The sequence below is a fragment of the Amblyraja radiata genome, chromosome 26 (genome assembly GCF_010909765.2).
Source record: "Amblyraja radiata isolate CabotCenter1 chromosome 26, sAmbRad1.1.pri, whole genome shotgun sequence".
Taxonomy (NCBI): domain Eukaryota; kingdom Metazoa; phylum Chordata; class Chondrichthyes; order Rajiformes; family Rajidae; genus Amblyraja; species Amblyraja radiata.
The window spans coordinates 15,908,800-15,925,585 of NC_045981.1; the positions used below are offsets into that span (position 1 = coordinate 15,908,800).

General features: G+C 45.1%; 1 protein-coding gene across 2 annotated transcripts in view; it reads right to left on the minus strand.

The window, feature by feature from the left end:
• The window catches only part of slc39a11 (solute carrier family 39 member 11), a 518,123-nt gene that overhangs the window by 235,904 nt on the left and 265,433 nt on the right, over positions 1-16,786 (minus strand). For both annotated transcript variants that reach the window (XM_033044305.1, XM_033044306.1), the window contains exon 5: positions 5,738-5,899. In XM_033044305.1, coding sequence (XP_032900196.1) covers positions 5,738-5,899 — 162 coding nt within the window. The remainder of the gene's footprint in view (positions 1-5,737; positions 5,900-16,786) is intronic.

Consider the following 16,786-nt stretch of genomic DNA (forward strand, 5'->3'; position numbering starts at 1 on the left):
TGAGGCTTATACTGACGCAATCAGCGTGTCAAATTAAAGAAGAAAAAATAAAAATGTCTTCGTTTTTTTAACACGTGTAAACATTACTTTAACCTGAGATTTTATTTCCTTTAAGAATTCTAGTTTTGGCTGATGAATTACTGCATGGTATTATGTGACAAGCAGATACCGAGTACAAATGGGAATAAATTTAAAGGAGTTAAGATGCCAGATGCACGGAAAAGTAATGAGATGGAAATGTAAACATCGAAGTAACAGCTTTCAGAAGTAACAATACAAAATCACGTACAATTTCAGGCCTTGTTAAACCCAAGCTTTTTCACCATTTTATTCCTCTTCCCAAAGGCATAAGCCTTTACAACAAATTCGGTTGAAATCAGTTAATAATGCAGGGATTTACACTGCCTTACCCAGGTTGTCCACACATCTTAGACAGACACAAAAACTGGAGTAACTCAGCGGGTCAGGCAGCGTATCTGGAGAAAGGGAATAGCTGACTTATCGTATTGAGACCCTTCTTCAGACTAAGAGTCAGGGGAGAGGGAACTGAGAGATATGAAAATGTACATAGAACAAATTAATGCAAAAAAAGGCAGATCAAAGCCAGCAACAATGATCAAGAAAAGGTGGAGCCCACAATGGACCATTGTTGGATGTGGGAAAGGTGATTAAGAATAATCAAACAGTTAAACTCAGCCGGAAGACAGTGAAACTAGTACGATGACTGGGGTGGGGGAGTATTGGAGAGAGAGGGAATGTAAAGGTTACTTGAAGTTAAAGATATCAATGTTCATACCGCTGGGTTGTAAGCTGCCCAAGCGAACTATGAGGTGCTGTTCCTCCAATTTGCATTTGGCCTCACTCTGAGAGTGGAGGAGGCCCTGGACAGAAAGGTCAGTGTGGGAATGGAAGGGGGAGTTAAAACGTTCCACACAGCTAAATTTGCTTTCATCTCCAAGTGTTTTCAATGCGACACCTTTCTATTCTGCCAGCATATGTGCATCAGTTCGGATTCACCCCTCTTTATCAAGAAGTTCGAATAAATCATTCCTGATACCAAAAAAACCTTGAGATGAACAATGTTTTGTCCTTTGTCATTACATTTTTTTTGCAAAGCAAGACAATGTTTTGTAAATGTTTACAATGCAAAAGCTCATGTTCGGAAAGTATTTGCTGAAACCTTCCATCTGCTTTGAGTCGCAAGTAAGCTGGTCTACTTGTTAGTTGGTGGGAGATGGATGGTACTGCGGCAACCCTGGATGGCTAAATCAATGCTTGAGTGCACCGTAGGCGTCTAGCTGAGTGGATGTGGCCACACATGGCTGAGGTTAGGAACAGCAGTAAGCGTCAAAGCATTCGACTCTGACACCCTTCTGCAGCTCGCTCGAGTAACCTGGAGGACAGCTCACAGCAGGAAGTTATCTTCTCAAGGTAGACACAAAAAGCTGGAATAACTCAGCGGGTCAGCTCCAGTTTTTTGTGTCTATCTTCGGTTTAAACCAGCAGCATTTGCAGTTCCTTCCTACACAAGTTATCTTCCTGTATAGAATAGAATATTCCTTTAATAATCCTTTTCAGGAAATTATTTGCCACGACAGCTTCAAGACAAACATAACACCACGCTTTCATACATAACAAGTTAAAATACGTTAAAATACAAGTTAAAATACAATTAATTTAAAAAAGTGCAGTTATTTATGCTCATTAAAAAGTCTTATAGCAGCTGGTAAACAGGACTTCCTGTATCTCTCCGTTTTGCACATTGGTGCAATCAGCCTCTGGCTGAAGATGCTGCTCTTGATCACCTTCAGGGCATGGAGTGGGTGAGTGGGGTTTGTCATTATGGAACCTAGTTTATTTAGAGTTCTGGCCTCTGCCACCTGCTGGACCGTTCGTTGCTCAGCCCCGACCACTGAGCCGGCCTTCCTGATTAGTTTGTCCAATCTGTTTTTATCCGCTATACGGGCGCCATCTCCCCAACAGGCCACAGCAAAGAACAGAGCACTGGCCACCACTGAATGGTAGACACTGCACAGTAGGGGTTGGCAGATATTAAAAGACCTCAGCCTCCTTAAAAAATACAGTCGGCTTTGTCCCCTCCTGTACACCGCCTCCATATGACACTTCCAGTTCAGCTCACTGTCAAGCTGCACCCCAAGGTACCTGTGATTAGCAACCACCTCCACCTCAGTGCCCTTAATGGTGATCGGCGTTGCTTGAGTCCTCCTCCTCCCCCTCCTAAAGTCCACCACTATCTCCTTTGTTTTTTTGGTGTTGAGATGGAGATTATTGTGTGCGCTCCACTCCACAAAGTTACTTATAATGTCTCTGTGGAGACATTATATCCCTTTTCCTGAACTAGTTTGAAGAAGGGTCTCGACCTGAAACATCACCCATCCCTTCTCTCCAGAGATGCTGCCTATCCCACTGAGTTACTCCAGCTTTTTGTGCCTATCTTCGGTTTAAACCAGCATCTGCAGTTCATTCCTACACAAGTTATCCTCTCATGCTTTCAACATTTGACACCTTGGCATTTCCCAGTCAAAGTTGAACTGTGTCAACGGGCTCATGACAAAATTTATTTTGTGGTACTGAAGGTTACAAACAATAAGGCAATGCTGATGTTGTTTGCATTTGGCAAGCTTTACATCAGATTTCTGTTTTTGTTTTATTGCTCTTTTGAATTGAATGCTCTCATATATTAAAAAAATGATTTTTACAAATATATTACAGCAGCTGATGCGTAACAACAATCCATTTATAACCATCCAGTTTTGTGCACAGTGGGCATCTGATAACAGTTGTTGCCGAGAAAAATAGCAAACGTTATGCTGTACTTACCAGCAGAAAACATTTTTTTTTCCTCATTTATTATGATGTATACTGTGTACTATGTTTACATGTTCTATTTTTTAGAAGACCCTTAGCCTTCCTTCTTCACTGATATACAGTCTTATTTAATTTGCGTTTTTTGTAACATCAACATAATGAACAAAATAGATTCAGAAAAATAAACAGAAAATGCTGCAAGCACTCGGCAGGACAGGCAGCTTCTGTGGAAAGAGAGGCATTGAATGCATCAGGTCAGAACTCTGCATCAGAGCCCTATTCTGATGAATGGTTCACACAAAATGGCGCCAAAACCAGGCCGAGAAGGTAATTCATTATATTCGCTCCACTTTTTAAAATCTTCACTTCAACAGCAGCATTTCAAGAGAGTCAAGAGTCAAGAGTGTTTTATTGTCATGTGTCCCAGATAGAACGATGACATTCTTACTTGGAGCAGCACAACAGAACATGTAAACACAGTACACAGTAAACAATATAATAAATGAGTAAAAAAGAGTTTAGTGTGCGTGTATACACACACACACGCATACATACACATAAAAAACGAATAATAATAGTGCAGTAATAACAATAATAGTCTAATTTAGACACAAAATGCTGGAGGAACTCAGCGGGACAGGTAGCATCTCTGGAGAGAAGGAATGGGTGACGTTTTGGGTCGAGACCCTTCTTCAGACAGTCTGAAGAAGGGTCTCGACCCGAAATGTCACCCATTCCTTCTCCCCAGAGATGTTGCTTGTCTCGATGAGTTACTCCAGCATTTTGTGTCTACCTACCATTTAAACCAGCATCTGTAGTTCTTTCCTACACAATAATAGTCTATGTAGTTCAGAGCTACTTTGAGGTTGTAGTGTTTAATTGCTAATGGCTGTAGGGAAGAAGCTGTTCCTGAACCTGGATGTTACAGTTTTCAGGCTCCTGTACCTTCCTCACAATGGCAGGGTTGAAATAAGTATGCGGCCAGGGGGATGTGGGGTCTCTGATGATGTTGGCTGCCTTGTTGAGGCAGCGACTCCAGTAAATCCCTTCGATGGTGGGGAGGTCAGAACCCCTGATGGACTGGGCAGTGGTCACAACTTTTTGCAGTCTTCGCTCCTGGGCATTCAAGTTGCCGAACCAGGCCGTGATGCAACCAGTCAATACACTCTCTACTGTACACCTGTAGAAGTTCGAGAATCCTCTCTGACATACCGAATCTCCATAATCTTCTCCAGAAGTAGAGGCGTTGATGTGCTTTCTTTATAATTGCATCAGTGTGCTGGGTCCAGGAAGGATCTTCAGAAATATGCACGCCCAGGAATTTGAAGCTTTTGACTCTCTCCACCATTGTCTCGTCTATATAGACAGGTTTATGGGTCCTCATCCTTCCTCTTCCAAAAGTCCACAATCAGTTCCTTGGTCTTACTGATATTGAGAGCTAGGTTTTTGTGCTGGCACCATTTGGCCAGTCAGTCGATCTCACTCCTATACTCTGACTCATCATCATCTGTAATTTGTCCGACAATGGTGGTGTCGACAGTGAACTTGAAGATGGAGTTAGCACTGTGTCCGGCTATACAGTCATGAGTATAGAGTGAGTAGAGCAGGGTGCTCCCGTACTGATTGTTATTGAGGAAGACAAAAATGCGGGAGAAACTCAGCGGTTGAGGCAGCATCTATGGAGCGAAGGAAATAGGCAACGTTTCGGGTCGAGACCCTTCTTCAGGTCTGAAGATCTGCAGTTCCCTCTTAAAAGTTATTGAGGAAGAAGTATTTTTGCCAATTCGAGCAGACTGTGGTCCGTTGATGAGGAGATCGAGGATCCAGTTGCAGAGAGATACGCAGTGAATGCGCATTTCTTATGCTAACCTGCTCTTCTTAATCTAATTTAACTTTACTGGACTATATCATCCACTAAACTTTATTCCCTTTATCCGTACACTATGAACAGCTTGATTGTAATCATGCACAGTCTTTTCGCTGACTGGATAGTACGCAACAAAAAAGCTTTTCACTGTACCTTGGTACACGTGACAATAATAAACTGAAATAAATGTGATCTAGACCTGAAACGTTAACTTTTTTCTCTTTCTACACGTGTAGTCTGACCTGCGGAGTATTTCCAGTATTAACATATTTTCAGGATTTTCAGAGATTTGGAAGATAGTTATGTGCATGTTACTATCAACGCGATAAGTAACCCAGGTGGATTTATCAAGTAATAAGGCTTGGCACTTTCCAGCATTCAACGTCACAATAGCATATCCTCCATCAATGTATTTAGTTTTATAATATTCATGCTTCGCTGCTTTATGAACACTCTGTACACAGCTTGGAGACAGAAAGAAATGCAGATGTTGATTTACAAAAAAATAATATGCTAGCGTAAGTCAATGGGGAAGGCAGCAACTCTGGGGAACATGAATATCCATGTCCACCAGAGATGCTACCTGACCCACTAAGTTACCCCAGTACTTTTGTTGTTTTTTTTTATGCACAGACAGCTTTTACAGTTTGACTTGCAACATAGTTGTAAATTGTCTCTAGTGTGGGTAGGATAGTGTCAATGTGTGGGGATCGCTGGTCGGCACAGACTCGGTGGGCCGAAGGGCCTGTATCTCTCAGCGACACTTCTTAGTAGATTTAGGTCCGATTTATTCTCAAAGAGAAGATAGACACGAAAAGCTGGAGTAACTCAGCAGGTCAGACAGCATCTCTGGAGAAAAGGAACAGGTGACGATTCGGGATGAGACCCTTTTTCTATTCGACCCAAAACGTCGGCAGTTTCTTTTCTCCAGAGATGCTGTCTGACCCGCTGAGTTACTCCAGCATTTTGTATCTATCTTTGGTTTAAATCAGCATCTGCAATTCCTTCCTACACATTTATTCTCAAAGAGCTCCATCTTACCTGGGATATTGTGTATGGTGATGGCAAGGATGAGTAATATAATGCGCTTCCAACTGCTTTGTTGTTGCTCAGACCTCGATTGACTGAATGCCATCAGACTCTCGGAGTTGTCAGACTGCGGCGCTCTCTTTCTCTGATGGACTTCTCCATTGTCTACTTTGTCTGAAAGGATAAATTATCATCAATAAGAAAGCTGAAGTACGTTGCGAGAAATGATTTTTGTTTATTTCTTTTCACCATCTTAAATAGTTTGACATTCTGAATTGAAAGGAATCTTTTCCAGGGCTTGCGAAAACATAATAACCTTCAGCTCACAAACATGTTTTCAGAAAAAAAGGCACGTGATCGAGCATTCTGTCCTTCCACTTTCCACTGGCTCTGATAAGGATAAAGATTCTTGTGTAATGGCTTTTGCCAACTACTAATACAAGTGCAGTGCAGTAGTAACTTTAAAAGAACACTTTACCTCAGAATCTCCCAAAGCACTTTACAGCAAATGGATGACATTTTAAAGAACAAAAACTGTTCTAATGGAGGAAATGCAATGGAATGAAATTTAAGATGGGCTCCCATTAGGCAAACAATGAAACAGCAATTCTTGTGTTTCAAAGGAAAAAGAGGCGGGAGGAGGGTGTCCCCCCTCCCATTGGTACAGAACATTTGCATTTTTCAGCTTGAAATTGTGCAATATGGTGCATACTGTAGCGAGTCTTTTAACTTACACTTGAATGCAATATATATGCTTTAAATTGGATTGGAGCGTTTTTGAAAGGGGAGAGGCTGTGCGATCACTGATCACTGACCTTAGGGGTACCCGATGAGGGAGTGGAGCAACCGAGTGGGGAGGGTGTGGAAGAAGGGTGTCCCCCCTCCCAGGGTAGGAACCTTTTGAAATTTGATGTATTAAAATCATGTTTTAGTGCACTGTAGAAGTATGATTTCAATGTTTTTTGTATGAAGTATTTTTAAGAGGTAACTTTTTAAGGGGTAACTTTATCCACACAAAGGGTGATGGGTGTATGGAACAAGCTGCCAGAGGAGGTAGTTGAGGCAGGGACCATCCCAACATTTAAGAAAAAGTTAGACTGATACATGGATAAGACAGGTTTGGAGGTATGGATCAAAAGCAGGTGGCGTAGCTGGGACATGTTGGCGGGTGTGGGCAAGTTGTGCCGAAGGGCCTGTTTTCACACTGTATCACTCTATGACTACATTATACCTCCACCATGCATGAATGCTTCATAATCAAGTGATCGAGTTTTATTGCCATATACTCAAGCATAGAAACGTAGAAAATAGGTGCAGGAATAGACCATCGGCCCTTCGAGCCAGCACTGCCATTCAATATAATCATGGCTATTCATCTAAAATCAGTACCTCTTTCCTGTTTTTTCCCCATATCCCTTGATATCGTTAGCCCCAAGAACTAAATGTAACTCTCCCTTGAAAACATCCAGTGAATTGGCCTGCAAGGCCTTCTGTGGCAGAGAATTCCACAGATTCACAACTCTCTGCGTGAAGAAAGTTTGTCCTCATCTCAGTCCTAACTGGCCCCCCCTTTATTCTTAAACTGTGACCCATGGTTCTGAGCGCCCCCAACATCGGGAACATTTTTCCTGCAGTTACAGTAAGTGAAAATCTAGCAGGCAAGCAGGATGCTTTCACCAACCACCCCCATTTGAAGTCCACTATCTTCCATTGTTTCTACCCAGTGCTTGGTACTTACTTCCAGAAGCCACTGGTTGTCCTCCAGGATGCACCGAGCCGCAACCTGATTCATGCCGGTCACCTGGGCGAATTTGGCACGGAAGCGGCGCAACGCTTCGACGCCTCCGACAGCCCAGGGACTCTTGCACTGAGGCTGCTCCATAGCCGGAGCTGCAGTGAGCGACTCGCCAGCCCAGCAAACACTCGCCAGCCCCGCTCCCCGTCCGCATCTGTCCCCGCCGCTGCTTCTGCTTCCAACACCCGCGGCCCATGCAGTTGATATGAGTTTTGAAATTTTCGTTGATCACAGAATTTCTCACAACAGAGCGTAAGAAATTTGTGATCAGCGTGAGAATTTGGTGAAATGCGTGATTCTCACGCTCAATGCATGGGAGTTGGCAGCCCTGCCTTTATCCCCCTCTCTCCCCCTCTCTCTCTGTCCCCTTCTCTCTTTCCTCTCTCTCTCCCACTCTCCCTCCCCTCTCTCTCCACCTCTCTTTCTCTCCCCTCTCTCTCTTCCTCCCACCTCACCCTCATCCCTCTCTCTCCCCCCTCTCTTCCGCTCTCTCTCCTCTCAACACCACCCTCCCCTCTCCCCTCCCTCTTTTTCCCCTCTCTCTCTCTCCTCTCTCCCCTCTCCTCCCCTGTCTCCCCCCTCTCACTCTCTCTTCTCTCTCCCCCTCCTCTCTTCTCTCTCCCCCTCCTCTCTCTCCCCCCCTCTCTCTCCTCTCTTCCCCTCTCTCTCTCCCCTCTCTCTCTCCATCTCTCTCTCTTCCCCCTCTCTCCCTTCCACCTCACTCTCCCCCCTCTCTCTCGTCCCCTCTCCTCTCTCTCCCCCCCTCTCTCCCCTAACTCTCTCTCCCCTCTCTTTCCCCTAACTCTCTCTCCCTCTCTTTCCCCCAACTCTCCCCCCCCTCTCTCTTATTCTCTCTCTCCCTCTTCTCTCTCCCCCCCCCTCTCTCTCTCCTCTCTCTCTCCCACTCCCTTCCCCCTCTCTCTCCCCCCTCTCTCTCTCTTTCTCCCTCCCTCTCTATCTCCACCTCTCTCTCCCTCTCCCTCTCCACACACTCTCCCCTCTCTCTCTCCCCTCTCTCTCTCTCACCTCTCACTCTCTTTCCCCCCTCTCTCTCATCTCTCTCCTCCTCCTCTCTCCTCCTCTCTCTCCATCTCTCTCCCCCATTTCTCCCTCCCACCTCACTCTCCCCATTGCTTGCTCTCCCCTCTCTCTTTCTCCTCTGTCTCTATCTCATCTTTCTCTTTGCCCCCCCTCCCCATCTCTCTCTCTTTCCCCCTCTCTCCCTCTCTCTTTTACCAGGGGTGGTAAAAGAGAGAGGGAGAGAGGGGGAAAGAGAGAGAGATGGGGGGGGGGGGGGGGGGCAAAGAGAAAGAGGCGATAGAGAGGAGAAAGAGAGGGGGAGGAGAGAGGGGTCTATCTTCCCCCTCTCTCTCTCATTCTCTCCTCCCTCTCCACCCCTCTCTCTCTTCCCTCTTTCTTCCCTCTCAACCCTCTCTCTCTTCCCCCCCTCTCCCACCTCACTCTCCCCCCTCTCTCCCCTCTCACTCTCCCCTCTCTCTCCCTATATCTCTCCCCTACCTCTCTCTCCTCTCTCTTCCCCTCTCTCCATCTTCTCACACTCCATTCACTCCCCTCTCTCTACCCTCACCCCCTCTCTCTCCCCCTGTCTCACTGTCTCCTTCCCCCCTCTCTCTCTCCACCTCCCTTTGAGAGTCTGTCCCTTCGGCACAGAGACTCTCGCGGCAGCTGTGCAACGCTTCCGATGCCTCCGATGGCCCAGGACTCTCGCACTGGAGCTGCTCGATGGCCAGAACTGCAGCGAGAGAGACTCGGCAGCCCCGCAAACACTCGCCAGCGCCGGCTCATCCACATCTGTCCCCGCAAACACTCGCCTGTCCCGGCTCCCCGCATCTGTTCCCGCCACTGGTTCTGCTCCCATCCCTCCCTCAGCCCCAGCTCTCCAACACCCGCGGACCATGCAGTTTATCCAAGTTTTGAAATTTTCATTGATCACAGAATTTCTCACCACAGAGCGTGAGAAATTTCTGATCAGCGTGAGGGCGGGCGTGAGAGTTTGCTTGAGGGCGTGATTCTCACGCTCAAAGCGTGAGAGTTGGCAGCCCTGCCATGTACCTGTCTCACTGTTTCTTTAACGTTGGGATAGGTCCTGCCTCAACAACTTCTTCGGGTAGCTTGTTCCATACACCCAGCGCCCTTTGTGTGAAAATGTTACCCCTCAGATTCCTATTAAATCTTTTCCCCTTCACCTTAAACCTATATCCTCTGGTCCTTGATTCATTCTGGGCAAGAGATTCTGTGCATCACCTGATCTAATCCTCTCATGATTTTATACATCTCTATAAGATATCCCCTCATCCTCCTGAACTCAACATCTTTCCTGTAACATGGTGCCCAGAACTGAACACAATACTTTAAATGCAGCCTCACCAACATCTTATACAACTGCAACATGACCTCCCAACTTCTATACTCATGACCTCCCAACTCAATACTCTGACTGATGAAGGCCAATGTGCCAAAAGCCTTTTTGATCTACCAATAAGGAACCATGCACCTGCACTCCTAGATGCCTCTGCTTTACGACTGTGCAGGTCCTGCCTATGTTAGACTTCCTAAAATGCAACACCTCAATAAATTCCATCAACCATTCCTCAGCCCACCTGGCCAATCGATCAAAATCCTGCTGATAATTTATCACAACCACCTACACTATCTGCAAAACCACCCACTTCTGTATAAGAAGGAACTGAAGATGCTGGAAAATCGAAGGTAGACAAAAATGCAGGAAAAACACAGTGGGGGAGGCAGCATCTATGGAGCGAAGGAAATAGGCGACGTTTCGGGTCGAGACCTTTCTTCAGACTGAAGACGGTCTCGACCCGAAACTTCGCCTATTTCCTTTGCCCCATAGATGCTGCCTCACCCACTGAGTTTCTCCAGCATTTTTGTCTACCCACTTTTGTATCATCTGCAAAATTGTTTGCTGTGTTTACATATCTGTAGTGCTGCTGCAAGTAAGAATTTCATCATTTCTTTCCGGATATATGACAATAAAACACTCTTGAGGCGTGGATAGGTGAGGTTTCAGGTCAGAACGCTACTTCAGAATGATTGTGGTGGTGGTGGGGTGAAGAGAGGGTTGGAGGAGAGGAGAAGCAATACAAAGCCTGCCCCCTCACGTGTCTGTCACTCGCCAGACTTTGTCCTGCCCCCCCTCCCCTCTCTTCCAGACCCACCACCCCAAACTTTAACTACACTCACTCTTTCTCTCTCTCAGAATTCCTCTTTGCACACATAATTCCTGCAGCAGTTCTGATGTTGAGAGTGATCACAGCTCTGCTGAAATTTGAGCCTACCGTGACATGTTCCAACTGGCAAATAATTAATATTCTCCCAGCAGCAACATAATTAATCGAATTAACAGAAATGTGCAGACAAATTTCGATAAAGAATTCGGAAGAAAGGGGTCTTGCTTTGGAGATATGTCCTGACTTCATGAATGAATAGATGGCATGGCCTAGTCACGGAGAATGGCGACCCTCAGGAATTTGCCACAATGGAGAGTTGTGGAGGCTGGATCATTGAGAGTGTTAAAAGAGAACACAGACACGTTTTGAAGGGTCAGGGAAACAAAGGACGCGTGGAATTGCCTTGCATCATTTGCCAATTGCAAACTGTGCTGCAGACTCCCCCAACAAAACAAAATCTATTTATCAGATCTATTCATTTTTAAATTCTTGAAAATTTGAATAGAATTACCCTGTAACCATCCAAATTCCAGGAAACATGATCTCCATCTGTGTAACAACAGTAGAAACAAGGAGCTGCAGATGCCGGTTAATGCACAGAAGTGCCGGAGTAACTCAGCTGGTCAGGCTGCATCTCTGGAGTACCTGGATAGATGATGCTTCCCTCCAGAGATGATACTTGTCCCGCCGAGTTACTTCAGCATTTTGTGTGTGTGCCTTCGGTGACACCTATCCATGTTCTCCAGAGATGCTGACTGACCTGCTGAGTTATTCCAGCATTTTGTGTCCTTTAAGGATGTGTGGAACTGGCACACAGGAAGGGTTGAGGCCTAAGGCAAAGCAGTCATGGTCATTGTGAAAGGTGGGACAGGCTTGAGGGACTGATTGGCCTACTCCTGCTTCTATTTTCTCATATTCATACGTGAGAGATGGAGAACAAATAGTATATGCAACTGGAAGGTACACAAAACAGCTGGAGAAACTCAGCGGATGCAGCAGCATCTAACGCTTCGGGCCCAAACGTTGCCTTTTTCCCTCGCTCCATAGATGCTGCTGCACCCGCTGAGTTTCTCCAGCTTTTTTGTGTACCTTCGATTTTCCAGCATCTGCAGTTCCTTCTTAAACACAAGTATATGCCACTGACTTTGTTCAGAAATAGAAGAGCAACAGTTAATAAAGTAAACATGGTGTTTGGCCACCATTCCAAATCGATGCGATATTGATTCATGGAAGTTGCACTGAAGCGGAAGAGTGCACTAGTTGTGTAACATCGTCAATACCATGTAACCTGGTCAATGAAGCACAAGATAAGCAATAAGATTCTGGAAAGATGTAAAGGCAATGGCCGTGAATCCCTTGTGTTGGTGAATCGAGGTACAAGCGATGGTCAGAACAAAAGAATTGCAACAAATGGATTTCATGGCGGCACAGTGGCGCAGCGGTAAGAGTTGCTGTCTCACAGCACCAGAGACCCGGGTTCGATCCTGACTACGGGTGTTGTCTGTACGGAGTTTGTACATTCTCCCCAGGATGGGACTTTCCTTACACCAACTGCCGACAGCTCAAGCATAGAATGCCTTTTTAATAAGAATCATATTTTTTTTGCAAAGCTATTTGGCAAGGATGTGCTTATTTTCCTCTGGGTATGAAGGAATTTGTTGGGGCACTGAACTGAATAACACCTGACTACTGAATGGGCTGAAATATGACTTTCAATTGATCATTCAAGTAATAGGAGCTGAATGCACTGATTGAGACCTAACATGCTGCAATTCTGATGGACTGAGATAATTAGTAGCTCCTTCAAGCACTGACCATTACAGCCAGCAACACATTTGTTTATCGTTCAATGCCACATAATGACGCCTATAATTCACCAGGTCCCCAGTGCCTTATTTTCATTACTATTGGCCTCATTGAATTTCAGAAAATCAGGTGTCATTTTTCCATCTCTCCCTGTCTGTTGCCATGCCACTGGTCTAAAATATACTGTCCTCAGAAGACGTTAGGAACACAGTGGGATCAATCTGTCTTTAAAGATGATCGGGAAAAAAACCCCACACCAATGGAAATGTAATCAGACCAGATACAGCAGGGACTCAGCAAACAACTCAGGAGCCTCCTGAACAAGGGCAGTGAACGGATTTTTTTACCATCATTATCAGCACCAAAAAAACATAAACACTAATGTTGAGCACAATATGTCAAACCATCAACGATGCCACCAAATAAAGACACAAAGTGCTGGAGTAACTCAGCGGGTCGGGCAGCATCTCTGGAGAACATGGATAGGCGACGTTTCGGGTCAGACGGAAGAGGAGACCTAACCACAAATGTCCCTGTTCATGTTGTCCAGAGGTGCTGTCTGACCCGCTGAGTTACTCCAGCACTTTGGGTCTTTTTTATTTGTAACCAGCATCTGCAGTTCCTTGCCCTTGTCGGGTTTATGGAGCGAGCTGTCAGAGGAAGAAGTACAAGACAAGATGCAGGTACAAGAATGTCAACCACTTTGAAACTTTTTGCTCTCATCACCAGAATATTAAGCATCCAATTTATACTGAACTCAAGCTATTTAAAAAAAAATCTATCATTTTCGACGATATTGTTCCTCGATGCTAAAGTCAAGATGCCTTGAAATTTCTGGGAAATTTAAAAAAAGGACGAACTACAAGGCCTTCGTATAACTTTCATCAAAATATCCTTCATGTTTTACAGTCGACAAAGTGTTCTGAAGGAAAGCACAGGTGGCAACCTGCACAAAGCAATAAATGGGCAATCAATAATCCTGGAGACCCAAGCGACTGTAGATGCTGGGATCTGAAGCAACAAACAATCTGCCCGAGGAATTTGGTGGGTTGAGTAACATCCTGTGGTGGGAAGGGAATTGTTGATTTTCCAGGTCGAAACAGTGCATCAGTCTTAATCCTGACGCAAGGTTACAATTCCATTCCCTCCAGCAGACTCTGCTCAACCTGGTGAGTACCTCCAGCAGATTGTTGTTGAATCAGTTAAACTGCTTGGGTGGGGTGGATTGAGGCAAAGAACTTGCTTTCTCAAATGGAATCATAAAATATTTAACATCCACACAAAAAAAATGAAAAGAGCGGTGGGTACGGGTAAACTTCTCATTTTAAGAAGACACTTCCAATACTGCACAGGATGTCTGCTTATCTGTAAGAAATAACTGCAGATGCTGGTTTACATCGAAGGTAGACAAAATGCTGGAGTAACTCAGCGGGACAGGCAGCATCTCTGAATAGAAGGAATGGGTGAAATTTCCAGTCAAGACCCTTCTTCAGACTGGACTCTGAAGTCTGAAGACTCCAATCTGTAGAAGGGTCTTGACCCAAATGTCACCCATTCCTTCTATCCAGAGATGCTGCCTGTCCCGCCTGCTTACTCCAGCATTTTGTGTCGAAATCTGCACATCCTGAGGTTTCCACAGATGCTTCAGATTTAACATGCAATTCATAAAGAACCTCATTTTATCGCACCTGTTCAATTCACCAGTCACTTGCTTTAAAAATATCTGGAAACGTCTGTTACACAAACTAGGTGCACCTGCAACCAGCCGCCATATAAACAACATTCAAAAGTTCTGTCTGTTTAGTTCAGAGGTAGAGCGCGGAAGCAGGCCCTTCGGCGCACCGAGTCCACACTGACCAGCGATCCCCATAAACTAGCATCCTGCAGCACACTAGGGACAATTTACAATTTTTACAGAAACCTGCACGTTGTTGGAATGTGGGAGGAAATTGGAGCACCTGGAGAACACCCACGCGGTCACAGGGAGAACGTACAAACTCCATACAGACAGCACCCGTAGTCAGGGTTGAACTCGGATCTCTGGCGCTTTAAGGCAGCAACTCGACCGCTGCGCCACGGTGCTGACAGGACCACGGTGGTCCTGGGCATGTTTTCTTCATCCAGCCTTTTATTCTCAATAGTCATAAAATGACCCAAAGTACAAGAAACTATTAAATGTTGGTGGTCCATGAATTGGGAGAGGAAACCAGAGACACAGGCCTGAGTTTTGAGGAAGTTTTCGAAGAGGATATAAGTGACAAGATGGAGGACTTTCTTGTGTGCTCCAAGTGGTTGAAGTCCCTGTGACTGATTGTGACATTCAGAAAGATCTGTAGAGTAAAATTGTGGACGGACATGTATGACCAAAGGTGGAAGCAGAAGTACAAGTGTGAGGGGTTGCAGACGTACGATGGTTAAGGCCCTGAAAGATCTTATAAATAGAACAGGGAATCTGAATCTAAATTCAGCAAAAAGCAGCCAGTTTGGCATAGTGACGAGTGAGCAGATCTAATTGGAAAGTGAATATGGGGTCTGCATTCTCGACATGATTTGGATCATTTTAGGTGGAGATTGCAAAACATGCACACCTCAAGGCCTGAGTGAGAGACCCACGGCAGTGTAGGTCAAGTAAGGTTAAGAAAAGGCACAGCAATAATGTGAACATAAAGTGCCGAGATGGAGGATGGGATCTGGAGTTTGACTCAAACACGAAGGGCACAGGAAAGAGATATAGAAAGTAAAGGAGCCGGCAGGGAGCATTCTTTCTCATGGGAAACCCAAACCCATAACTCAATTTTGTTCATTTTACATCGCTGCCACCTTGTTATGTCTTGATGTGGTCAGGCAGGAAGTAGACCAATAATTAAAAAAGAAAGACAGGTGAAGAACTGGCATGTATTAACCCATTCGGAGAATCTTAGGAAGAAACAGGGCAGTAGGCTTGGAAGTCACAAGGTGACGTGAAGAAGCTATTGAAAATATGCTGTTAAGTAATTGCTGTGAGATGCTGGTTCTGGTGGATGGCACAGTGGCCCAGAGGTAGACTTGCTGCCTTACAGCGTCAGAGACCCAGGTTCGATCTTGACAATGGGTGCTTTCTGTGCAGACTTTGTACTTTCTCCCTGTGACCACGTGGGTTTTTTGCCGGGTGCTTCGGTTTACTCCCACACTCCAAAGACGTGCAAGTTCGTAGGTTAATTATCTTCAGTAAAAAAATTGTAAATCATGGCTAGTGTGTGAGGATAGTACTAGTGAATGGGGTGAACGCTGGTCGGCACGGACTCAGTGGGCCAAAGGGTCTGTTTCCGCAAGGTATCTCTGTATCTATATCTGTATCCCTGTGTCAAAAGAGAAGCAAGTGTACTGGGGATGCATGAGCAAGGAAATGAACCTGTGAAGGGAAGGGAAGGAAACAACAGAGGAAATGAGGAAAGTGTGAGGCAGCAGCAATAGAGTGGTGAGATATTCATAGCCAAGCTGTATTCTAAAAGTGATGGGCTGGTTGCAACAACAACATACATTGAGCCTATTGCATATAAAGTTATGCTATTAAAAAACAAAACTACTGGGGTTGTAGATTTACCCACAGAGATATTCCTCAATACTAAAAAATCAGCAGTCAAGGAACATTGCAAGAAAGTACCATACGCTACATTATGCAGCTGCTCCAGCTGTCTACATCTGGCTACACTTTCTCAAACACACCAGGCTTTCAGAGAACAGCTCTTGGACAGTAGTCTTGCAACTAATACATCCAAGCCCTTTCATCTGGCAGTACTTCATTGCAAGTGGCTGCTGGTGCTCTATCATGAACCGTGAACAGTAATGATTTTTAATGCAGTTTTGACTGTTTGCAAAGATGAGTTCTTTTGGGTGAAATATTTGCACAAAATCCAATATTACCCAGATTGCAGAACACGGAAAAGTGCTTCTCAGACAATGAGATTCCTTTGAAGTGCTGGGGCTAATGTGAAAGTAGCCAGGGAAATGTAGTGCCACATAGGAATAACAGTGATGGCTGAGGTTAGAGCTGACACCACAGTGGGTTGAGATGCTCCATGCTCTACCACTGGAACTCATGGCTGCTTGGACTATTCCACCAGGCATTAGACACAAAAAGGTGGAGTAACTCAGCAGGTCAGGAGTATCTCTGGAGAAAAGGAATAGGTGACGTTTTGGGTCAAGACCCTTCTTCTGAGAGTCAGGGGAAAGGGAAACAAGAGATATGGACAGTGATATAAAGGGATGCAG